The sequence below is a fragment of the Pseudopipra pipra genome, chromosome 3, assembly GCF_036250125.1.
Source record: "Pseudopipra pipra isolate bDixPip1 chromosome 3, bDixPip1.hap1, whole genome shotgun sequence".
Taxonomy (NCBI): Eukaryota; Metazoa; Chordata; class Aves; order Passeriformes; family Pipridae; genus Pseudopipra; species Pseudopipra pipra.
This window is the reverse complement of record NC_087551.1, coordinates 95,949,376-95,967,042: the sequence shown is the minus strand read 5'-3', so window position 1 is coordinate 95,967,042 and position 17,667 is coordinate 95,949,376. Positions and strand designations below refer to the sequence as shown.

At 36.4% G+C, this 17,667-nt stretch overlaps 1 protein-coding gene across 22 annotated transcripts in view; it reads left to right on the top strand.

The window, feature by feature from the left end:
• DLGAP2 (DLG associated protein 2) overlaps positions 1-17,667 on the top strand; it is a 454,541-nt gene that overhangs the window by 200,165 nt on the left and 236,709 nt on the right. For all 22 annotated transcript variants that reach the window (XM_064650400.1, XM_064650418.1, XM_064650396.1 and 19 more), the window contains one exon: positions 11,747-11,779. In XM_064650400.1, the coding sequence (XP_064506470.1) occupies positions 11,747-11,779 (33 nt within the window). The remainder of the gene's footprint in view (positions 1-11,746; positions 11,780-17,667) is intronic.

Sequence of the window (17,667 nt, the reverse complement as noted above, 5' to 3'; positions counted from 1 at the left end):
CAACTTTTTGCTTATGGATTTATCTATAGTTCTGCTTAATGTTCATTTAGTTGCAACTGGAATTTTGGGTTGATTTTGTTTATGGATGTTGATAAGGAAATGTTCACTATGGAAAACCAGGAATAAAAAGTTTCCAGATGTGCTCAATTTTACACTTTGTTCTAGCCTAGGGGCTTTGCACAGGTGAGGATTAGTACTTCACCAGAACAAGTTAAAAGCTTGAAGCTGAAGTTAATAGTTGTTTTACAGAAAACAGCAAACACTTTTTTTTTTCTGTTTAGCTCACTGGAAAGTTTCTATTGCCCCAAATAAATCTTTAATTTCTATTGTAAAAGCTGAAATTAAGCACTCATTATTTTGAGCTTAGGTCTGAGTCCTGCAATGAGCTCTTTGTGCCTTTGTAATGGTTATGATAGAGGCCACATTTGTATATCCAGTGAGATCGAAGTGTTTGAAGTCATTACCACAACAGACTTTTTTTTTTTCCTGAGAATGTTCAAGATGGAAAAGAAAGGATATTTTCTGTAAATTCACTTTTAAATTTCTCCAGATTAGTTGTATTAACACTTATTTGTTTGGCAACAAATGCTATATAGCATAAACAGATTTCAGTTTAATTTCTTAAAATCAGATTTAGTGTTTCTCACTAAATTTGTATTTCGTGGGTGTTTGCTCACTCTCTTTTGAAGGCAGCATTTCTGATGGAGAGCACAAACTATATGAAATCTCTGCTCCTGAGATATGCAGATATGTTTAGAAATGTCATCAGATCTGAAAGACTGGTCAAGACAGAAATCCTTACAGATGATAGCTCAGTCCTCTTGTTAACAAACTTTGTTCCCCCAGCTTGTATTTAAGAAGGAACTCGTAGTGGATTCTTTCTCAGGACAGTGGAAAAATATAACCAATCAGACCTTGAGCTGTGTTTCTAACTATTGGTAGATACTGCCTGGCACATCAGAATTTGCTTCTGTAATCTCCTCAAGTATTCATTTAACATGTGAGGTCAGCACATATTTGGGATTGGACCAGGTCAAACCTTTAGTTGTGTATCACAGTCTTTTTGTGTTTGAATGCACTCTTATTAGGACTTTAGAAGTGTATCTGCAGCAATGAAAGCTGAATGCACACTGGACTGCATCGGTACAACTAATAGGTTAAATTTAGGGATCATTCCCCTCTTTTTGGCACTTTAGGTGCTGCAATTGGAGTGGGGCCCAGTTCTAGCCCTTGCCCCACTCCCACTCTAGTATAAGAAGGACACAGGCAAACTGGAGTATGTCCAGAGGATGGCCACAAAGATGGGCAGGATACTGAAGCATATGATGCACAAGGAGACACTGAAGAGACTTGAATTTGTTCAGCCTGAAGAAGAGGAAGCTAAGAGGAGAACAGAGCTAATTGCTGTCCTCAGCTGCTTAATGGGTCATTACAGCCAGATGGAGCCAGACTCTTAATGGACATGCACAGTGTAAGGACAAGAGGGAGCAGATAGATGTTGCAGCAAGGGAAATTTCAATTAGATGTGAGGTATAAACTCTTCATGGTATGGGTGGTCAAACACTGGAACAGTTGCCCAGAGTGACTGTTAATTTTCCTTCCTGGTGGATTTTCAAAACTTCCGTGGGCAATGCCTTGAGAAACCTAATATTACTTTGAAGTTGGCAGTGCTCTGCATAGAGGGATAAACTCTAACAACCTCAGGATATCTCTTGCAATCCTTGCTGTTCTATGTTGATATATATTACTGACTTTATATGAAGGACTTCATTCAACAGTCTTGCCCAGATATGGATACATCCCCTTCCAATGGTTCTGTATTTTTTGTACACCCTTTGTATTTCAAATTACCTCCTTCAGTTTGTTTTTAAAGTCAACTCCCTGCTCTGTTTAGATGCTTTTGAAATCTGATTCCTATGTGAGAGCAAAGGAGAAAGGAGTGAAAAAATCGATTTAACCTTTAGTGTACCAGAGTATCAGAGTATCTCTACAACTGTGCTGTCCTATCCTATATTTTTGCCATCTTTCTGTTGGTTCTTTGTTATACCATGCTCAGCTTGGATTTGTACCATTTATTTGTTCTTATGAGGCTCTGAGGTAATTGATGAAATTTCTTAAAATGAGCAAAGTGAAAGAAGAGATAGAAAAAAAAGACAGAAAGTAGAGGGATGGTGATAGATAGCCTGGGTAGTTTTGCCATTAATATATGTCTGAGATTTGACCCTGAGCTGAACTCCAATGACACTTGCATTGGCTTCAGAGGGGTTTTGGAGCAAGCAAGGTGTAAACTGTCTTCAGTTTTGTATTTCATAGCACTCTCATAGGTCATCACTTGCACAATTTTTGCTCATCACCTTTTTCCCCTCTTTGGTATTTTTCATAAAGATGCTACAATGTGATTAGGGGATGCAAGCTTCTTAACCTTGGCTGTGAGGAATATGACTCACTTTAACCTTCAACATCAAATACGAGAAAATGAGGAAAAAGGAGGAGAAAGTCATACGTATTTGCTCTTTATAAACCCATCTTCTGGTATTTTTTGGACTCATTTGGGATATTTGGACTCTCCACTTGCATACTGTGCATGTGAAATGTGTATCAGAAGTGTGCTAAAGCACATCCTTTTTATCACTATGTTTATGACTGCTCCTCTGAAAAGAAAGCATTTGTGTTCAGATCACCAAGAGAAACATTACCTCCTCTTTTTATTTCTTGAGTGGCTAATATTTTGCTTTTTATTGCTTCAGTTATTTTTGTTTTCCTATGAAAATATTTGATTGTTTGATATCACAATTTTTTTTTTTCTGAAATCTCTTTTGGCTTGGCTAATGCATGTGTAATGTGTAAACTCCATATGGAGAAGGATCTGATGTGCAAGTACTATGAATAGGTTTTGGCATTGCTTTGAGCATGAACCTTATATTTTTATCTGGGGAAAATAATGGGCTCTTAGTTGTTGCTTTATGCATTTGGTTGGATGTCAGTTCATTCGCTCAAAAGGATGCAAAGTTTGATGCCAGGTTAGTTGATTTTCTTCTGCTTTAGGCTCATTCTATTTTAATAATGGCTATTCTGTGTTCTATTTTTATTTCAAGTTCTTTCAGTATCTGCCCTCCTCAGGACTACTCATTTCCCCTGCCCTGTCTTTCCTCATATAGCCCAGCTTCTAGTCTTTCACAGGCAGCTGGGTATTTTTCCTATTGTATTTTTCCAGTTCTTCAAAACTTTACTAGCTATTTATTTTTCTTAACCCCAAGGCCCGATCCTGGGCAGTAAAAGGCCCTTTGTTATAAATACCACAGTCAAATGGAAGTATACAAGAAAGCTGAAGTTGCAAATGCAAGGGAATCTCATCTTGAGAGAGGTCATAACAGTAAATGATCAACAGCGAGAGGCAGGCAGGCAGGCAACTGGGCTCTTACACTCAGCAAGAAGTGCTTGTAGAAATAGTTTCAATGGGAGAAATACATTTATTGGCTGTATCCACAACAGCTTTAAACAATTGTTGTTATTATGTTTTTCGACATGATGAACTGACTGTTATTTTTCTGTGTAAATACTATTGTTCAGAAGAAGAAAACAGGTATCAAGATGGACATATATATATACATACACACACACAAATGTAAATGTGTGGTTTTCTTTTGATTGAAATAATTTTTATTTCCTTTATGACTGTTCATGGAGATGGGCGCAAACAATATCTCTTCCCGTTGTGCTGTTTGTCAGCACTCAAAATAATGTAAGAGATGCAGTGTTTTGGAGTAGTGCCATTTTGATTATTTTGCCACTTCATAGTTTCAAACGGGAAGTTGTAAAAAGCACCTTAAATGCTTTGTGGATTTCACTTGGCTTGCAAGGATTGCATGAATAGGGCTCTTACTGCAAAGGTGAACCAACAAAGAATCCTTGACTTACTTCATTCTTATGATGGTGACTGCTCCAGGTACCTCTAGTCAAATTTCTGTCTAAAAGGATGAGATGATATTTCAGCCAAGAAAATAGTGCCACCCCAAAATTAGGCCAGTGGCATTCCTAAAAATATAAGAGATTGTACGAGAGTAAATCTTCTGTTCTACCAGGCAGTCAAAAGACTTGGCTCATATACTGTGTTCAGAGTGGGGCGCTTATAACTTTAGGATGTGGCTAAGTTGGAGGACAGCAAAGATGAGATAAGTATTACCAACCATGACTGTGAGAAAAAAGTGAAGAATTAGAATGGGGAGGGAGAAAAGAAAAAAAGAAAATACTTAAGGAAATTAGTATTTCAATAAGATTATTTTTTTTTTCCTTAGTGCATAAAAAAATTTATTCTCCATCTGCATATGCAGGATTTTATTCCCTGTCATCAGAGGGTTTAGAGAACACTTTAGAAAAAATTCTGTAGGAAAAATGGCCTTTCTGGAAAAAAAGGCTATTTGTTTTTTGTAGGTGTCTCTCAGTGCCTTACCTACATGGGTGACTGAGCTTGAAGCAGGAGACCTACAAAGGATTTACTCTGGCATCAGTGTGGAACAAAGAGGATGATTGGGAATGGAGAATGTTGCTGGACGCAATAAAATCTTGCCATTTATCCTACATGTCTGTCACATTGATGTTTTAGCAGATGATGTTGTGCAATGATGAGATATCAACAGGAGGAAAAAGCTACAGATAAAGCAAAAGATGTAGGAGAAAAAATCCCTACATGAGTAGAGACAATGGAAAACAATTCATAATACTGTCAGCTTTTATTGGCACTATTGTAGCCATGTTTAGATACAAATACTGGATTAAAATCCTTAATATTATTAGAAGTCTGACAGTTTAGCCTTAAATTATGCTTTGCTTTTCAGCTGCACTAATGTCAATATAATGCATGGCTACTCTATGTCTCTTTGAGTGTTGCAGAGTTCTGTTTCATTGACATCAGTAAAATGATCTAAAGACACACTGATGACATAGTATGCTGATGAATTGATAAAACAGTTGTGTTTCTTGCCATTAGAACCAAAATATAAAGCACTACCTGCTAAATTTTGTCATTGGAACTTGATCTATTTTTTCATTGTTTTTAAAATTATTATTATTATTTTACATAAATGAATGGGGGGGGGAAAGGCAAACTGAGAATTGTTTTCTGTGAGCCAAACCATATTTCTCTGTGAAATAAAAAATCATTTCCAGTTTTCCTCTGATACATTGAACTCTGGATTCAAATGGGCAGTGATATTCAGTAATTGTGTAACAGTGCTATATGTTTTTTTGGCCACTTAGTAAATAAATTTACTGAGGAAAAAAAAGCAAAACCACATAGAGAAATATAAGAAATAGAGAACGTATGTGTTTCTAATTAAAATATAAAATAATATAGGCAGAAGGGAAGAGCTGCAAAGGGTATCTGGAAGAATTGGATGAAAAGAGAGACAGAAAGGCCTGTTAAACAGTTGAAGGGGAGATACAAAACTGGATGTGTGGTGTTATTCAAGGGGTTCTCAGAAGGGCTGACTGCCCCCATTTTCTGAATGCGGTGCTGAGGTAACAAGTTATCCCCAGCACTCCTTCTCACCTTTGCATATTATTTCTCACCATATAACTTCCATATAAGTTGGTCAAAACTCATCTAGGTTGGACTCTGTAATCTGGGTAAACCCCTGTGTAGTGCATAGTGTATGCTCATCATGGCCGGGCTTCGCAAACGAAGATTTGGGGAGGGCTCTACCCACGTTTGTCACAAGCGCACTGGTGGCTAAAAAGGCCAATGCGAGATAGACATGTCCAGTTGCAAAAGGCACAGCAGAAAGACTCCTTAGGTGGTATATTCTGCAAGGCATGATTCTTTCTGTGTTGTCTTTTCTCCTCAAGAGTGATCCTGCGTGTGTTCTCAAAAGCATCAGCAGCGTTATAGATGGTGTGTCTCCAGACCTCCCAATTGGAGGCCAGAGTAGACCAGTTATGTTGATCAATATGGCCAAGGCTGAGATGTTGTTTCAGGGAGTCCTTGTATCTTCTCTTTGGGGCTCCTCTCTTGCGGCAGCCAGTGGCAAGTTCACCATAAAGCAAGATCTTAGGGAGGCAGTGGTCCCTGGACCTCTGCTGCACATGGCACAGGGGCTGCCAGGGTGCATAGTGTATGGTAAAGTGTAGTTAAATGTTTAATACCATCCAGTATTTTCTTTAAACTGATTTAAAATATTACTGATATGTGGTGTCTTAGTCTTATTAGATTATATACCTTGCATGGGTATTTTGAATTGTAATTTATTTTTAATAGCTATTTTGTATATTTTATCTGACCCTTATATTATTTTCCTTATTGTGCCTCTTTATAGTAGATTCTATTACACTTGCACCAACCATCCAAGAAAAGTATATACAAAAAAGGAAAGATGAACATGTCTAGCAGAATAATTAATTTTCATTCTAATTTAAAATGGAATGTTGAACTCAGCTTTTTTGAGAAAGAATGTTGGCATTTATATGTCTGGGTTTATTATTTTTAGTTCTTCTTATCATTTAGGTTAGACAAGAAAAACTATAAAAATGAAATAAGTTTCATAATATTTGGGGGAAAAAGAGATTGTGTCTTCATGATAAATTTGTTTCTTCAAAAGATCTTTCTTATGACCTATTTAGTCAGCAAGTTCTTGTATCTGGAAAGGTTATTTCTCTTGGCTAGACAACTTCAAAATGACAGAGTGAGATTAATAATATAAATACAGGTTTTCCTTGTTCTATTGATTTATTGGATCCTAAATCTCTGAACACTTGTCTATATTAGTCATTTTACTATTGAGATATATGACAGAGAAATCTCTCAGGTGTGTGAGTGTTTGCAAGAAGGAGCATCTTTGTTAAGTGCAACTGATTAGCAATATACTATAAAGAAAATTCCTCCTGTGAAAGTATCATTATACTACTTTAGATGGACCAGATATGTAGAGACATAATCCATCACTAGGAATTGTGCAAGGGAGAGGCTTAAAGGCAGGAAGGTCCTGCAGAAAGACCTCCACAAATTAGAGGACTGGGCAATCACCAACCATATGAAATTTGACAAGGAAAAGTGGCAGATTCCCAGGCAGACCTGGGATGGGACAACCCTGAATGTTCATACAGAATGGGAAATGAGATGCTGGAAAGCAGTGCCAGGAAAAGGGACCTGGGGGTCCTGATCAATGGACAAGTTGAATATGAGTCAGCAGTGCCCTGGCAGCCAGGAGGGCAAACCATGTCCTGGGGGCATCAGGCAAAGCATCTCCAGCTGGTCAAGGGAGGGGATTGTCCCTCTCTGCTCTGCACTGTGGTGGCCTCACCTTGAATATTGTGTGCAGTTTTAGGCACCACAATATAAGAAATATATTAAGCTCTTAGAGAGTGTCCAAAGGAGGGCAACGAAGGGCCCTTGGTGAAGGGCCCTGAGGGGAAGCTGTATGAAGAGCAGCTGAGGTCGCTTGGTCTGTTCAGCCTGGAGGAGACTGAGGGTGGACTTTATCACACTCTACAACTTCCTCATGAGGGGAGGAGGAGGGACAGCCACTTTTCTCTGTGGTGACCAATAACAGGACCCAAGGGAATGGCCTGAAGTTGTGTCAGGGGAAGTTTAGGTTGGATACTGGAAAAAGGTTCTTCACCCAGAGTTGGTTGGGTGCTGGAACAGGCTCCTCAGGGAAGTGGTCACAGCACCAAGCCTCACAGAGGTTAAGAAGTGTTTGGACAAGACTCTCAGGAACATGGTGTGACTCTTGGGGATGGGCCTGTGCAGGGCCAGCAGCTGAACTGCATGATCCTTGTGGGTCCCTTCCAACTCAGCATATTCTGTGAAATATCTTTGAAATGTGGTCATTTCTGTGCTCCTGTTCCATCACAACATGTAGTATCTTAAGCACTTTTACTTTTGACATTTAATCCAGCACAGATGTAGAAAAGTCACTTGTCTGAGGCTGAGATTTCACATATAACACTGCTATAATTGGTGGGAGACTTGGATCAAGGGACTGATCTTGCTAAGACTTAATTTATTAATTTATTTTTTTTTTCTAAACAAATATGAGTGAAGTTGCATATGAGTGAATGTGAGGCATATGAGGCAATGTCTTCATTGCAAACAGGTAAAGTCCATGTTGGGCTATGCCAGGATGAGTAGGATGGGCAAGGTGAGGAGGTTTATTGTTTCTTTCTGGTGCTGGTGGGGCTGCACCTGGAATACTGTGTTCAGTGGCTGTGGCTTCCTGCTTCTGCAAGCACAGGGAGAAACTGGAGTGAGTCTAGCAGAGGGCCCTCTGGTCAGAGTAGTTGAAAGAGCTGGGCTTATTTAGTCTGTTAGGGTGAAGATCCATAGTGGGTTACAGCTATTTGAAGGAGAGTTGCAGACAGGATGGAGCTAGAGTCATTTTGGCAGTGATGAGTGATGTAACAAGGAAGAATGGCCACAAACTGCAGCCTGAGATGTTCAAGTAGGGTCCAATAAGGCTGATGCAGCACTGGAGCAGGCTGCTTGTTGAGATTGTGGAATCTCCATCCTTGGTGGCTTTCAGGACTTGACTATTAATCCACAGCTGAACTGAACTTTTGTTGGCAACAGCCCTGCTTTGCTCTCAGTGGGAGGCTGAGCTATATGACCTCCAGAGGTCACCTACAATGAACATTTCTCTTTTGCAGTGAATGTTATTATGAAGATGCAGTCTCAGACCTCTTACCACATAAAAAAATGAATGTGTTCTTAAAAAAAAGTGATTTATTGATTTATCTCATGCTACATATGTTTCTAAGGCAGATTACATGCCTGTTTCTTTCTGCTAATTGGTAAATTTTTTTAAGACTACTTTAGATTTTGAACACTGATATTGAGACACTCAATCTTGGGTGAGATGCATCTAAGCCTAAAAAATGTAATTTCACTGGATGGAGTGGTAACTTTTTATACCACTGTCATGTCCTTCATTGCTATCATTTCTCCCCAGAAATGAAATTTAAATAGAAAACTTTTAAATTAGTACAGGTGCTTAGTATTGAGCTGCCTTGCAGAAGGACCTTTTCTAATAAGATACAGCAACTTCATTACAGAGAAAAGAAGTTAAAATGAGTGTCAAGTCATAGCTTCTTTACAGAATTTTAAGATTTATGTATTTCTGTATAATGTAAATCTACAAATAAATGAGTGCCATGTGTATGTTTTATGTGATTTTAGTTTTGGAAACTTATTGCAATCTCTTAGCAATAACCATAGAATGTACAGATCTAAAGAGACTATATAGAGAAATAATTATTTCTCTCTCTCACACAGAGGCTTTGTGGAAAACAGAGCTCTCTACAACCTCCTTGTCATGTTGTTCACATGCCTAGTAGCAGCGGTTGTGTTTTTGTTTGTCACTCAATCTGTATGTGTCAAGCACAACAAAAAGGGTATCTTGTCCTCCCCCACAGTGGCAAACTACAGTGGGGAAATCCTTAAACAGAGGCTTACTGATGAATCATCCACATCCATAAAGTCTGCTTACCAGTGTAGAAAGAGAGGTGCTGCTGTCGGTTTGAAATGATTCTCAGCCTCTGTAAGGCATACACTGATGAATTAAAACAACCCTCCCCCATGAACTCTCCCCAGGTATGCTGAGATAGGGGAAGAAACATCTGGGTCCCATAGAGATGGGACCTTAAAGAAACATCTGAAAGAATTCCAACAAAGCAGTGGTCTGGCAGGGATAGTGCTGACACTTCTCTAGCTTTTGTACAACTTTCTGGCACCAGTCATAGCTGCAAGCCCTTATTTTTTAGATAGACTATCTAACCTGCTGCAGACTTACAATATTGGCACTAATTTATGTTTATGGCAAAAAAAGAGGGAAGCTAGTAATTTGTACTCTTGAGTGGGGACTTTTGGAAGATGGTACTTTGAGCTGCAAAAAATGTCAGGCAGACTCTTTGGATTGTAACAAACCAGTGAAGCAGTTGTTAGCAGAACACAGACGATCAGAAAAGAGTCAGAAGTTCAGAAACCAAGTCTTGGCTTGTTCTTCCTTATCAATCAGGATAATAAACTTCACACAGGCAGGCAGGCAGCCCATCTCAGTAAAACATCAGAAAGTCTTTGAATTAAAAGTGAAAATAAGATCTTCTGAGTTGCTTCCTCTGCATCACCGGCTTGTGGCAAGAGCATTTTTTCAGCAGTAAAAGAAACTGGCCTGAGTTACCAGAGACCAGGCTTTTTGTACTTTTCATTGGAGGTTTTCTCATGTCTGATGTTAGGGTGTTGTTTTCAGTTTATCAGATCTGCTGGAGCATTAGTGAGTTGTTATCAATACACTGTTCAGCTACAAGTTTCATGGTGCTGCACTGCATCGAATTTAATTCCTCTCAGTCATGCAACTTTATGCTGTTCTAGGAGTTGTGATCCACCTATCAGCAGCAGAGCTGCCTGCATAAGCTTATTTCTCATTCTTTTCCCTCATGCACGCTACAGCCTCTAGCAGTAGTAAAACCACAATGATTAACGTGTTTAAAATAAATGAAAGATGTAGGGTCAAGTGCCATTACAACAGTGGGCTGCTATGAGACAGCTTCTTATCTGTATGGAGAAAGTACTTCTAAATAACTGTCAGTGTCACAGCAGCACTATAAAGGTCAATCTGTTCAGTGCATGTGTTTCATATTCTATTTTTCTGGCTTTTTTTGCCTTTGAGTCAAGATCACAGCTAAAGTCCAATCTTCTATTAGTTATTCAAGATGGAGATAATTTCAAAGAGCTTTTGTATTGGATTTTTATATACCAGGCGTGTTAAACTGGTTTTTGTAGTAATTGTATATAAAATTATATACATGCACATGTGTGTGTGTGAACCTGCATATATATATATATATATATATATATATTTGCTTCAGCTGTTAGAGATGTCATTTTTCAGCTGAGTGTTAAAATGGAGATTTCAGAGATCTGTGATTTAAAATATGCTGTGCTTTCTTGTTCTAGTAGGACTTTTACAAGTATATCAGAATTATCTGCCAACATGATTACATTCCCTGTGATTTCAATTGATTCGGGTATTTGGATTCTAAACAAGAGCTTTCTTCTACAGCTTGATACTAACTCATGAAGCAGCTTGGTTTTAAGGGATACTTCAAAATATTTCCTCCATGTGTATATATATTTGTACATTATGCAAAATAATTTTTAAGACAGCCATCTCCAAACAGTAGTGTGTGGATAAAATAGTAATTGCACATTTAGAGATTGTCTGTTTGTTATGATGGAATTTTATTTCCTTCATTTCTATACTTGAATATTTTGCAGAGTATAACTGCATATTTACATGACTGTTTGACTTTTCTTGCCTGGGAGGACTTGGGATTCTTTTATGGGAAGGGAATATAACAACTCTGTCACTATTACTGTTTGCTACCTCCAAACATAAAATATTAGGAGGCTTAAACTTTTATTCGAGTGACTGTTGTCATTGCAGTAGGGTAAATATGAAAATACAAAAAAAGTCATGTGGAAGCAAAACGTCCTGATACACGAAGGCATTCAGCTGCAGTTTCTGAAGGTGATAATTATATAAATGTAACTAAACTTTTATATAGTTCTGTTTTAAAATTCTTCCTGCAGAAGCTCTTTTTTGAAGATTATTTTGCAACCGTTAAGAAATGTGTGCTGAAAATAGAATTGCATTTTTCATGCTAACTTTGAGTTCTCTTTAAAGTTTTGTTATATTTGGATATAATTGTGACATCTTAAAATAAAGAAATTATAATTTTTTATTTTTCTTTGCAGAGTCACAGTGTACACTCTGTGGGGAGCCTGAAGGTGAGTGTGTTTTCACACTAATGTTTTTCAAAGCAGCTAGAGGTGAACACTTGACTCAACACGCATGTACAATAGATTGGAAATATTACGTGAATAATGAAAAACAAGGAAAGACATTCTTCCCATGGTTAGATACGAAAAATGAATTGAATTAAACTGAGAAAAGCACAGTACATGCTCCAGGCAGGAAATACCTTAAAGGACAAATATTCTATTAGAGCAAAAATTGAAATATTTATTTCTTATTCTTTTGAGTGTTTGTCAAATTAATTTTGGGGTACGAGAGAGTGCAAAGACACTTTTAAGGGCATCAATTTGAGGATGGAAAACAAAGATAAAAGGGAAATGAAAAAATGTTTTTAGATTTGATATTACATTTACAGAGAGGCTAACACGTTTCAGCAGGTGAAGTAAATTAATACTACTTCTGAAATTAAGATAATTAAGCAATAACTTATGCAGTACAAATATATGCCCACGTGACAGTATTTGGTGATTTGTTTTGTTTGGTTTTTTTCCCAAGTGACTAATTAAATGCCAAGGTGAGACCCACAATTTACCTAAATGAACGCTGAAGCAATGAGATTACGATTTTTAAAGCAGCCTTTTTTTGAGAAAAATATCTCTAATTTATTTATTTATTAACATTGGTGCTGTTATAAAGAAAAGGTTGAAAGGCTGACCTTAGTTTCAAATCAACCTGGAGTCTTTCTAAGAAAAGGAGTTCAAAATAGCAAATGTAAATGCTGAAGCAAAGTATATTAACTAAAAAATAAAATTATAGATACTAGGCTGTTTCCAAACACATTCAGCTTCATATCTTGAATAATTTCTAAAAAAAAAATTAAGCTTCTAATGTTTTATAAATTTAGGAGAGATGAGTTATTAGGAGAGGAAGCCTGGAAGTGGAAGGCTTTGAGACCTTGCATCTAATGAAATAATGCAGTAAATTAAATATTAATAATCTGCTTCTCCCTTGTTATCTACTTAGAAATAATTGTTTTAGACAAATTTTTTTACTGCATTCTGATTTAGAAATTTTTTCGACTGCATTCCTTTAATAAACAGTCACTTCCTGATTTTTTTTCATTTTCTTTGTCCTTTATGTGATAAATTTATAATAGCACAAATACATACATGAAAAGGAAAAATAAGATAGATGTTTGTTTGCCTTTCATGACAATCTTTCCTGCTAAGATTGTCCAGTGTTAAAGTTATTCATTGAATTAGTTCTGGTTTATTACATGCTGTACCTCCTTTCTTTTTTTTATTACTGCTCTTTCATACCTGTTCAGCTTTGCAAAAATTAATAAATGTAAGTGGACTTTGTAGAAAGGGAATTCCAAAAAAAAAAAGAGGGGCAATAAATTTTTTTAACATTTGTATTAATGAAAACTTGCAATCAAATGATAAATATATATTGCTGTAGGAAAAGGCCTCAGGAACATAACATTCAGTTTTTAACTATTTTGAAATGAACTTTCCCAGGACTGAATGTCTCATGGATCACCAGTCTCTCCTCTCAAACACAGTATTACTGGAATGCTAATTAAGTAATGATCTGCCTCAATTTTAAAAATATTGACGTAAATGTCATAGTGAATTTTTTTCCTTGCCAGATGAGCTTAAGTTCTGATCTAACACTGAACATTCACAGAAGTTTTGGATGCGATTTTGTGATGAAGAAGCAGTTTCTCTATAGATATGGCTTTAGTTTTTAGAAGGCCATTGTAAGAGAAACCTCACATCTCTGTTGCATAAACAAAAAACCAAAAAAAGAAACCTCAAAAAATATGATTTTCCTCTGCAACATTTTATAAATTTTGCTATGGTTTCATAGTAGACTAAGACAAGGGAAGAACTAAAAAATCAAGTTTTTGCGGTGTTCTATGTGGAATTTCTGACTTCCCTGTAGCCTTCTTCAGAAGTTTTACATTGTGTAGTTTGCATTTTTTGTATCTGAGGAAAGTTCAGAGAATATCAGTTAATGTTAGATACTGTTTGCCTCCTTTTTTCCCTTCTCCGAAACAAAATCAAAGTTCACTAAGTACTTTAGTATTTGTACTTTAATGTACTTTAGTATATTAAGATAAATTTGCAAAATTGTAGGACAGACACGCCACAGTGTAGACCTCCTGTATTGATTTTCAAAGTGGAGAGACTCATTCAAGAGCAGAGACTCAATCAAGAAATAGTAGATGTGAGGAAATCTCCCTGGCTTGGGAGAGAAGACAAAGCTTCACGTCTTACCTCTTCTGAGTTCCTCTGCCATTTCTTGAAAAAACCTGCAGGCAGCTAGGGTTGAGTTTCTGATCATCTTCTGCCTTCTGTAAGAGAGATGGCAGAATGGAAGTGTTTTGCAAGCCACATATTCTGATTATCAAATTGGTCATCTGCAGTCTCATTGCTCTTATTATGGTTCATCCTTTCTCTGACCATCACTCCCCCTTCAAAACCAGCAGTTTTGTTCTGGTTTATCAGTATATCAAAGTGTAATTAGCAAATGACTGTGTAAAACAGAGCTCTTCACTTGGGGCCCTTTGATAAGATTTTAGCAGTAGATGCTGCTCTGTAGGAAGCAAATGCGTTTATCTGCACATGTGATATTGCACAGGTATGAGCAACGTGGGTCCATATTTTATAAAGTGAAAAATACCAGATTTGGAAGCGAGTATGAGTATGAGGGTACAGATTTCTCCTTTCGGTGGTTTTCCTGGGGAACTTGTGGTTCCACAGGCAATGTGTCATGTATCTTCCTTTGCATCCCATCTAAAGAGAATGATGGACAATACTGAAGTCTCTGTTTGAGAATCAGTCTTTTGTATAAGCTGTATGTTTTCTGTTTCAAAAATCATGGGTCTGCTCTGTTATTGCAAAGCATGTTAGCCACCATTCCTGTCAGTGTGGGATGTTTGAAGACCACGAGGCCTATTTTATACTGGGAGGAAACTTAAGTTGCAGAATTCCATTAGTGTGGCTACTTCGAGCTGATCCCTCTTCTGGAAATACAAGAGCAGCAATGATGTGTTTTCAGACAGGTGACAACAGCCGCCTTTGCAGAAGTGATCTGCACTTGACAGATTGTGTTGTCCTGGTAAACATTGTAGGGTTGTTCTTCTTTGCTTTATTCCTGCTCAGATTTTAAGTGAGGACAGCATGTTTATAGAAGTGTCTAGCTCAGTCTTTGTGACAGCCAAAGTACTCTGTTAGAAAGACTGGAGGAGTCATGAGAAGTTTCAGTTATCCCCATTAATCCTCTAACAGATGTTTCTGTTCTTTCTAAATCTTTGTATCTATTCACAGGTTTTGAAAGGATTATATTATCAAATATAATTTTCTATGTTACCAAAGCAGAAAACAAGTCATTTTGATGGCAGCTAAGACTTCAGTAGACTATTCTGTCTTCTCAAAGCCTATGCAAAGGGAAGCTTTTCTTCCAGGCATTTTTAATATCCTTCACAACTCCAGAAGTGATTTACTCTTTGTATAATTTCTCCAGGTAGTTCAGATTCTTCCTCAGTGTCTCAGATCTCTTTTGGGCTGTGGTATTCACCAACAGTTTGAATTAAGATGCCCGTTATTTTTTGCCAGTAACTGGCACAAGAAGTGGTTGGTGGGTTCAAGCTTGTGGTAGCAAACTTAGAATAGTGACTCACCAATAAGTAGTAAAATAAATGTGAGACCTATTTCTTAATATATGTCACATTGCACATTGGGGGTTTTTTTCCAAACTTGTTATTTTGTTAAGTTAAACAGCTAGTAGTTCATACAGCCAGTGCATAGATACTGCATGAGTCCAAGTGTCAAAAGATTGAGAAAGTTCTGATAATTGTATTTTATCTGACAAATCCAACTGTCAGAAGATTAAGATTTAGATTTTCAAGCTAAAATGCAAAAATAATTTTGTATAAAATTGTTATATGTAAGTAAATTTGTGTAAAATTTTAACAAAGTTACAAGAATGCTAGATAATGTCACTTGTTTACCCATACAGAAGTTTATGCCAATTAATTGTAGAAGGGATTTTAATATGATTAATAGTGGAGGATGGGTTTAATTTTTTTTTAATGTTATTTTCATTTATGAAAAAGAAGTTTTAAATGCTCTGCAAGAAAAACAAATTGTACAATTTAATTGTTTGCTCACAGGATGCATAAAGTAGAAATATAAGAAATATAAATAATTTACAGTAACAACAAAAAGCTCATATTTTCCTTGATGAAAAAAATGCCTTTTTCAGCTATGTCAGTGTTGGAGTGGTGTATTTATTTCAGGTACTATCAGCTTTGCCACCCTCTGTGCTCTGTTTAATACTAGGGTGTTGGAGTTTGTGGGGGAAATAAGCCTGGGTTTTTGCTTTGTTTTGTTGGTCTGTTTTATTTTTGTTTTATTTTTATTTTTTGTGGTTTTTTTAATAAAGAATCTGGAGAGTAGGTAGTTCAGAAAAAAATACCTTAAGCTTGGCAATATGTCTTAATATTGATGATGTTCCATCTGTGTAGTTCTGGCTCTGAATATAAACATTTCCCAGGGTATCTAGTGGAAAACTATTACAGGCATATTAATAACTCCAGAGAATTTTCCTAATCTTCATTTTACTAATCTTAACATTTAGTAATCCACACTGAGAACTGACAGTTTTTCCACTGTTAGCAATGACTTTCAAGAGTCCTGTAGTCTTAACTTTTTTATACTTCTGCTGTATTTACTAGACTGACAATTATCAGTAATAAAATTAAAATTGTCTAAGGAAGTGAAGTACATTTCTCAACACATAATCCTGAAATTTTTAAGGAAACAATAACAGATCATAAAATCTACTTTGTCTAATTTTAATATTTCTCCTTTTCTTGCTAATTATTTAGAAAAATAAATCACAGTTGCTTCTTCAAATAAGAAAGTTTGTTATTCTGTATATATATCACTGAAATGCTTAAATAGACTATGGTTCCTGCTATCAACATAATAATAATTTGTAATTATTGCTTGAAGTGACTGACATAATGCTGACTATTCAGTTATGTATGAAAAATTTTATGTAAATACGGGGTCAAGGTCTTTGATCTTTCTGCTTTGATCTATTTGTACACCAATACATTGGTTTTCAGGAACACTCACATCTGTGTGCCTGTGTGAACTTCCTTGCTAGCATTTAAATAACAGGTTGTGGTAAAATTACTGGTAGTATGAACTTTCCTCCTGATCTAAGTGTCATTAATGAACTTTATTTTTAACAATTTAGCTACTGCTCTCAAAATGAAGTGATTTGATATTTCATCTTCATAAAAATGTTTTCAAGTTTCATAGAAATATATGCTATCATTTGCCATTGTGTAATCTGTAAATATTGAACTTTTTTTTACAAAAATATGTAATTCAGGTACACTACATGTTTTTAAAAATTATGTACAAAATTTGGAGATTGCATGAACCTAAATATCTTTAAATCTCTTTCTCTCCAGGCTAATATGTGGGTTTCTACTCATTAATTTCTTTAAGATACCAACTTATAGTATATTCACAATGTGCATTATTCTTGAACTGTGCTGAGTTTTAAATAAAGTGAAGAGTTGAGATGTGTATCCTGATTTTTAGGAAAGAGTTACAGTATTTTTTTATTTAAATTATATTGAACTGTATCTTCATGTTGCCTCCTTTTGGGCAGACAGCAAAAGTTATCTACAGTATTTCTGCTAAAGATTTTGTTGCTGAGAAAGCTCTCGGTGTCTAGTCATACTTGAAATATTTGAAGGTTCAGTTTTGAACTCATCTATAGTTTATATTTGTATAGTTTGCAAATTTATATATGATATGAGTAAAATGAATACTTTTGTCTGTAACTAGTAATAAAGCTGCCCATTTTATGTAGTTGTACTGAATAGAGAATG